We start from the raw sequence: 7,705 nt of genomic DNA, 5'->3' as shown, positions 1-7,705 counted from the left end.
TCCCAGTAGCAACATGGAGACAAAACAGATGTGCTATATTCCAGTTGCAGTGTGATGGGGAAACTGCCTTTCATCTCACCCCAGCTTGGGGTGGGGTAAGACTTCAACTGGACACCTGTAGCGGCCCAATTGCAGAGGAAGATCGTGTGTGTGTGTGTGTGTGTGTGTCTGTGTGTCTGTGTACACGCCGATGGGGGGCAGATGGTGTGCGGTTTAGCAGATCCTTCACTGGCCAAATGGGAGCCAGGAACTCCGAGTTCTGGTTTGGGCTCCTCCTCAACCTTGGACAAGGGAGGGGATCTTGAAAAGATCACCATCCTGCCCTGCAAATGTTTTAGCAGCTTTCAAGCTATCTCAGCCTCAGGCTTCCAGACCTAACTCCTGTGACCTGTCTATTCCGTCTACCCTTTTCTCTACACACTACAAACCTGCTGCGTCCCCTACTCCATCCCCAAGCAAGGGGCAGTTTGCGCTGGAATTGCCTCTCTAGTACCAGCTGTCGCTAGGCTGACCCTGACCCGCACCACTGTCTTCTCCACTCAACTCTGCTTAAGCTGGAGCTGCGGAAGGCTGGTGCGCACACTCCTCGCGTCCTGACTCCAGCTGGGGGAGCCATCTGCCCGACAGGCCTGACAGATTCTATGGCCGACTGAGCTCTCAGGCCACACTCAGCGTTGCGATCGCCGGATCAGTGGTGGTTAGCGAGGCCTACGAGACCTCTGAACTGGTGGAACCCCTAAGCCCCGGCGCCGATCTCTGCAGCAAGGTGGCTCTGAGGTTGCAGCATGTCCCCCCGAAATTCTAGTCCCCCACCTCCAGCTGCTGGGACCTGCAGTGTCCCGGGGCTAAGGTCCGGGTCGGAGATTCCAGACCCTAACGACTGCATCGCCCCAGCAAGCCAAGCGGCCTTTACAAACCATAGTAAACATTTTATTTACAAGTCTGTGGCATCCTAAGTGCATCGTCTTTCCGCCACGACCCCTAATGCGGGGAGGACTGTTTAGTCCAACGCTTCACAGTGCGAGCTGCTTGTATCCAGGCAAAAGTGCTCGGCGGGCGCTGGGAGCCTGGCGAGAGGCACTCCGACTCCCCTCGGCTCTGGGCGGGGTGGGCTGCACCGGCCCGGACAGCGATGCGCAAGCTGGGACTCCCGCCGCCACTGGAAAGTAGGCACAGAATCCAGCCCACACTGGAAGGCTGGGAGCCTGCACGCAGGGCCCCGCGTCTCCTCCAACCTCGTCCAGTCTAGAGGCCGCCGAGCGGCGCCGGGGCGGGCTCGGGGCTTTTGGGGGCGCTGCCAAGGGCTGGCTGGAGCGCAGGGAGCAGCTCCGAGGCGCCGCTGCCGCTGCTGTGGCCGCCGGAGCTCCCGGCGCCGCCGGTGCTGCCGCTACTGAGAACGCCGAAGTTAAAACCGCCGCCGCCGCCGCTCCCGCCACTGCCTCCGCTGCTGGCGGCGAGGAGGGCGCCGGCGGCCGAGGCCTTGATGACCGTCGTTTGGTGCAGAGACCGCTCGGCCCCTTCAGTCCGCTCCGTGTCGCTGGGGGCCATGTCCAGAGACTCGGAGTCGCTACTCTCGCTCTCAGCCTCGCCCTCCGAGCGGCTGGGGCTCAGCTCCGGCTCGCCGTCGCCAGCCGGGGCTCCGCCCGACGGTTTCTCGCCAGCCTCCTTGTCTTTGTCCTTCTGGGCCTGGGCCTCCTTGGAGTGTCGCCACTTCATCCGCCGGTTCTGGAACCACACCTTCACCTGCGCCGCGCCGCACCGGGAGACAAGTAGGGACACGGAGGTGAGACGCAGGCTCGCTCCTATTGGACTTGCGCGCACCCTGGGGCACTCCCAAAGGCGGGAAAGCGTCGCCAGTTGTCCCCAGCACCTCTACCACAGGCCAGGTACTGTGCTAGAAGCAGGGACCGAGAGGCAGCCCAGGGAAACCACGAGGATCACCAGAGATCCTCGCCTAGGGAAGCAACTAGGACTGTTTCTCAAAATGTGGCCCTCCGACCGCTAGACTGGAATGACCTGGATGCCTGTTGGAAAGGCAGATCCCTGCACCTTGCCCTCAAACTAGGGAGGATCAATGCTCTAAGTCGATGCTTCTTGACCCCACTTGAGCCAGGAACCCCCCTCCCACGAATCTGATTACAATTATGGACCCCTGACCCAGGAAAATGCACATATACCCAAGATTTTGCACACAGTTTCAAGGGTTTGGTGACCCAATGTTAAGAATCCCTGCTAAGTTGGGCCCCTCCTCTACTGCCACTACCCAAGGCAAGTCCCTACAAAAACAATTCTTTTTAAGGAGCAACCGTGGAAAACAAAGGGGGAAGGGGGTTCAAAGAGTTAATCCCAGTGGGGTGGGGCACCAATGGACTTTCTATAAGAGAGCATTTCCTTGGCATGTGTGTACTCAGAAGCTGATAAGGACCCTGCTCCTGCCCGGGATAGACTAATCCTTCTGTGGGCTCAGAGAACACTGGAATTAAACCTGTGCAAAGTGGAGGAAGGGGGTAGGGATGGGGCGGAGAATCTATATAAATATACAATCCCCTGGGGGTCCCAATGCGTTCACACAAGTTCCAGCTTCCCTTTTAAAAATAACATCCACAGCTGGTGGAAAACGGCTGGGCTCTTCCAGTGTGTGTGCTGGGGAGGGGAGTTGTGTGATGGAGGACAGAAGCACCCAGGGAGCAAGGGCCATTGTGGTGAGGTGTTCGAGAACGGTGACTCTTCTATTTTCAAAACTTAAAAAAAAAAAAAAACAGGCCTTGAACTTGAGAAAAGAAAACATATTGAATTCAGGCACAATAGATTTGCTATTTGAAGATTTGTCTTGGAAAAAGAAGAAACTCAACTAGGCAGAACCTGGTGAAATGCTCTTGGATGTTCTAAGAAAATCTCTTTTTCTTTCTCTTCCTCACTTCCCCCTCCCATTATGCCGTTAGAAAATCGGACTGACTGTGGCAGCTCCAAGTGGACTTCTTGCCCTACTGGGGCTAAGTAATTCCGTTTGAAATAATGTTTTCACTTCCTCACAACTGGGGATTTCACAATCCAGCAGCAGCAGCAGGAGGATGAGGGAGGGAGGACAGGAGGGGGGAAGAAACAACAACAATTTCTTGACTTTGGAGTTTTATCTCTTCTGAAATAAACTGCCTCCTACAGCAAATTGTGCTACAGTCGAGTATATAATTATTATCTCCTGCTGCCTCTTTGCCTTCTCGGCAACATGCTTTCGCTTGTTGGCCAAAATAAACACGCAGCGCTTGTTGACAAACCTCTTTGGGGATGGGCTATTCTTTCTGTCCTTCTCCCCCACCCCCTTCCTCTCTCCTATCTCAAATTGAGAAGTCCACCTAGTCTCCTGAAATTCGAGATCTAGTGTTTCCACTGCAAAAGGAGAGTCGGCCGGCGGAGGGGGCCTTGGGGCTAGGCCGCGAGCTGCTGCCCGTCAAGGGGGCTGTGCGTCAGGGCCAGAGCTGGCTTACCTGGGCATCGGTGAGACCCAGCATCGCGGCCAGCTGCTTTCGGTCTGGCTTGGTCACGTACTTCTGAATCTCAAACCTTTTCTCCAGACCTTTCCTCTGCAGGTTGGAGAAGACCGCCCGTGACCACGAGCGCTTTCTCTTGTACGTCTGCGGCATGGTGTCCTTCGTGAGCACAGCGTAGGGACCTGCCACCACGCGGGAGCAAGAGAGAGACAGGAGGACTCAGTTAGTGCCCTATCCACGGCCTGCACGCCTGGGGCTCACTGTGATGCTTAAACTTGTTTTACGTTAACAGTCGGCTCTGAAAGCCCTTCACGCAGACACAGAATGGCCTCTCTAAGAAGGAAATGTACGGCTCTTAAGACCATAGGCCGAAGGCCTAACGCGAGTCTGGAGTGGAGAAGCCCGGCGTTTCACCGATTAATTCCAAAGTAAAGACATAAACCGAATGCATGGCCATCAGGCATGCTAAGAGCAGGCGAAAATGCACCTCGGCCTAAAGGATCTAAAGATGACATCCTCGATTCTCCACTCTGTGTGTGTGTGTGTGTGTGTGTGTGTGTGTGTACTCGCATCCATGCCCATCGTGAAGACGGAACCTTCCGGCAAATGTTTAAGATCATTCCAAAATGAGTGTATGTTAATAACACCACCACTTGCTGCATTTTCAAAGCACCCTCTCGGGCGAAAAGACTAGAGAACCCCCCCCCAGCCCACCCGCTCGCGCACACTTTCTTCCCTCCCCAGGCTCCCCACCCCTTAACCCCGGGAGCCGACCGAAGAATGAGCTAGCTCACTGAGAAATCTTTCGGTTTCTCTCCGGACGTGGTAGCCTCCCGCATCAACTCCGGGATTGCTACACCTCGGTGGCCACGTGATACTCCAGTCCTAAGTGTTTTGGCAGTCGACCTGCCCGTTAGGCCGTCGATCAGGAGGGTTTCCGTACCTGGAAAGGTGTCTTGAAACTGATGCTGAACTGAATTTCTCGGGTTCGAGCTTAAGGGACTCAGGATGGCAGAAGCCTCGTTAATGGGATCTAGAGACGCGAAGAACTGGCCGGTGGAGGGCTGCAGAGCGGGGAGGTGCATCCCCGCGGGCCGCCCGCTGGTTAGCAGCGAGGTGAGATCTGGGGAGGAGGGAAAAGAAGAGTTGTTACCCCTCCGGCAAAGCCACACTCACACTCTCTGGGACTTGTTCGTCTCCTCCCCCACCCCTCCGTTCCGTTTTCCTGAAGGGAAGTGGTGAGAGACCTCTGTCTCCGCGCCGCCGGGACGCCTCTCTCCCGACAGTGGCCCAGGGGCACTGCACGAACTGTTCCTGTGTGTCCCACAGGTCCACGTCCACGCATACAGCTAGGAAGGACTTCAGGTAAAGAGGCCTAAACGAAGTCACTTTCAGGTGCCTTCCAAGAATTCCACAGACCTAAACTGTCCCTCCAAAGGATCCCTCACCCTGCTCTCTTGGGAGTTTAGAGTCAATATTGTTCATCTATATTCCTTGGGTGGAATTTCACTAGAAAGCAGACAAATGGACGGGAAAGTGTTCCCCAAAAGGGCTTTTCCTGCCAAATAATGTAGTTCTCTTTGTAGATACGTGATTAAAGAGACAGAGAGATGATAGTCATTTTAGCAAATATTATTTACACCAACGTTTTTATGAATACTGATTCTGTGGCATGTGTTTTTAAAGCATCTCTGGATTCTTCTTCCTCTTTTTTTTTTAAAATGTAGAGCAGGTGAGTTTTAAACCTAATGTTTCACAGTCTCCTTACAACTCATTTTCTTCTCCCTCATTTTACCGATTTGTCCTTAATTGTGAAAACACTCAAAGGAATCCCAAATGGCCCAAGGATCGGGGAGTGCGTCAGTGCCCTGTTCAGAGGCCTGCAGCCTCTCGCCCAAGACCTACCTCTCAGTGTGTTGCCTTCCTTGACTTTTGGGTCAAATTCTGCAGACAAAATGCGGTCAATTCCAAATTTGAGGTCCTTACTGGAGGGGGCCGGGGCGGAAGCGCTATGGTGGGGATTCGGGACCAGCCGCGACCCGGAGGCTGGGGGCTGCAAGCTTCCAGCCCGGGGTGGAGGCGGAGGCTGCTGCTGCTGCGGTTGCTGCTGCTGCGGTGGCTGTTGTGGGTGATGGTGGTGATAGGCGGCTGAGAGCGGGGACAGCCGCGGAGGGAAGCCAGCCGGGACTTCGGAGGGCGCCACCACCGGGGTGGGTCGAAGCGGGGATCTGGTGGCAGCTTGGAAAGAGGCGTGCGGGTGAGCCGATCCCAAGTGTGCGGTGAGGGCAGCGGCCGATGCCCCCGCCAGACCCTCCGGAGCCGCCCCCGTCTCCCCAACGCCGGCGTGCAGGATGTCCGCGATGCAGAAGGAGGGTTTCTTGACGGCAGCGGGGTCCAGGGGGAAGGAGCAGCCGCCCGGGCCGGCGGAGGAACAGTAGGCGGCCGACCAGAGGCTGAAGTTGGACGCGTAGAAGGGAGCCAGCCCGGCGGCGAACATTCTGGCGGGGTGCACGGAGCTGCCGCCGCGGCCTGGCCGGGCCCGGTGGGTGGGGAGGGGCGCAGGGAGGGGCGCGCTAAGTCCAGGAGGAGGCGGCAGCCTAGCCGGGGACGATCCGCTTACTCTTCTCCGTCCGAACTGAAGGGAGGCCAGGGAGCCCTAGCGCCACCGAGGGAGGAGGCGAGGGCCGGATCCCGGCCACTCACGGCCTCGGTCCCTGGCCTCACTTTAAAGGCGGCGCGGCGCCCGCGCTCCCCGCGGGCTGTAGGCGAGCGAGGGGTGCTGGAGCCGCTAGGCGGGCGGGGGCCGCGGCTCCACAAACGCCAGGGAAGCCGGGGAGACAGGCGCCGGGCACCGAAAGAAACACTCAAACAGCTAAGCCTTAACAGCTAAATTTAAAACAATAACAATAATAGTCCGTTAGTTTAAAAAGAAAAAAAAAGTAATAAGAAGAAAAAAAAAAACTCCTCTCTAAAAACTCCCAAAGTTTTGGCAGGAGCTTTCGAGTCAGACCCAGGGTAGGACCTCGATCCGAGCGCTCATTGGCCATCCTGGTGACCAATAGGAGTGGGAAGTGGAGGGGAACTGGGAAAGAGGGCGTGGCCCGCCCCTTCGGCCACGCCCCGGCCACGCCAATCTGTTTGCTGCTGGCGCGTGGGCTGTGCTTGGTCGGGCGCGTCCTTCTCCAAAGGGCAGGGGACTTCGAACAGCTGCTCCAGGGAGTTCTAACTCCCACTAACTTCTGCAGCTCCGAACCGGCACCAGGCGTGGAGAGTTGGTCACAGCGCTCCTGGAGCTCTCGCCTAGGGAAACTGGTGCTCCCGCAGATTATCGCGGGTGCAAGGCCCGCCTTCTGGAACTCTGGCGGCGCCCTAGGTTTCCCTCCTGTTTACATCACTCGGGCCAGATTTTTCTCCAGTCGGCCTTTATCCCGAGAGTCGGTGACTTCTACAAAGCTCCGTCCTTCGTGGGTCCCCACCCCCACGCTGCCCTGCTCTGCTCTCGCGCGGGAATGCGGCGGCACTGGGTCCGCTTCCCTGCCTCGGAGATCCTCAGGGAAGAGAGGAGGGGCGGTCGCAAATTAGCTGTATTCCGGGCTGTCACACACTGACAACTTGAACCAGTAACTTTTCAAACAAAATAAGATGGATGTCTCCGAACGTCTCTCTTGGACGCAGCCAACCTGAGCCTCGGAGACAGCAAAACAAGCAGCCGTCCGAAACCTGGGAGAGCGGCACGCGCGTCCCCTCCTTTAATGCACCTTGTAGGAAATGTCACCCTCCCTTCTCCGCCACATCCCCGATCACGTGGGGTCCATTGTTTTGCAAGGGCCCACAAGAGTAGATTTCCTTGGGGTTAAATACTACTTTCAATGCTGTGACTATTTCTCCAGGGAACCCCCTGGGCCTGGTCGCAGGAGAAGCTTCAGTGGTGACCGACGTCTTCACTTCAGACTTCGGGTCTTCAGAGCGCATAGTGGGTGTAGTGCGGGGTTTTCTGCAACACCAACATCTCTATTTTAAGAATTCGTTCTCTTTTAAATTATAGTCAGAGTGGATTTCCCCACCCCTCTCCCATACAAACCACAGGCCACCCAGATGAGCTCTTCTTGCACATTTTCAGGAAGAAAATAAAATAATAATAATGAAACAGAGAAATCTTTTGTTTTCGATTGTCCTAATAAGCATCTTCTAACAGAACAGCATCTTCTGTGGCGTTT

At 56.1% G+C, this 7,705-nt stretch overlaps 1 protein-coding gene across 1 annotated transcript; it reads right to left on the bottom strand.

Moving 5' to 3' along the window:
• Positions 1-886: 886 nt before the first annotated feature.
• On the bottom strand, positions 887-7,402 carry HLX (H2.0 like homeobox). Its single transcript, XM_019920604.3, has 4 exons — positions 5,394-7,402; positions 4,432-4,611; positions 3,486-3,670; positions 887-1,743 (listed from the first exon to the last, which is right to left on the bottom strand). The coding sequence occupies exons 1-4, from the start codon at positions 5,983-5,985 to the stop codon at positions 1,246-1,248; spliced, it is 1,455 nt and encodes a 484-aa protein (XP_019776163.1). The 5' UTR covers positions 5,986-7,402; the 3' UTR covers positions 887-1,245.
• Positions 7,403-7,705: the final 303 nt, after the last annotated feature.

Source organism: Tursiops truncatus, chromosome 1 (assembly GCF_011762595.2).
Source record: "Tursiops truncatus isolate mTurTru1 chromosome 1, mTurTru1.mat.Y, whole genome shotgun sequence".
In the NCBI taxonomy this organism is placed as follows: Eukaryota; Metazoa; Chordata; class Mammalia; order Artiodactyla; family Delphinidae; genus Tursiops; species Tursiops truncatus.
The sequence above is the reverse complement of the archived record's forward strand: the minus strand, read 5'-3'. Positions and strand labels throughout refer to the sequence as shown.

Coding starts and splice junctions, on each gene's coding strand:
- HLX (XM_019920604.3), bottom strand. CDS start 5,985: ATGTTCGCCGCCGGGCTGGCTCCCTTCTACGCGTCCAACTTCAGCCTC. Junction 4,612..5,393: donor GGAAGGCAACACACTGAGAG/GTAGGTCTTGGG, acceptor CCTCCTCCCCAG/ATCTCACCTCGCTGCTAACC. Junction 3,671..4,431: donor GTTTCAAGACACCTTTCCAG/GTACGGAAACCC, acceptor GCGTGGTGGCAG/GTCCCTACGCTGTGCTCACG.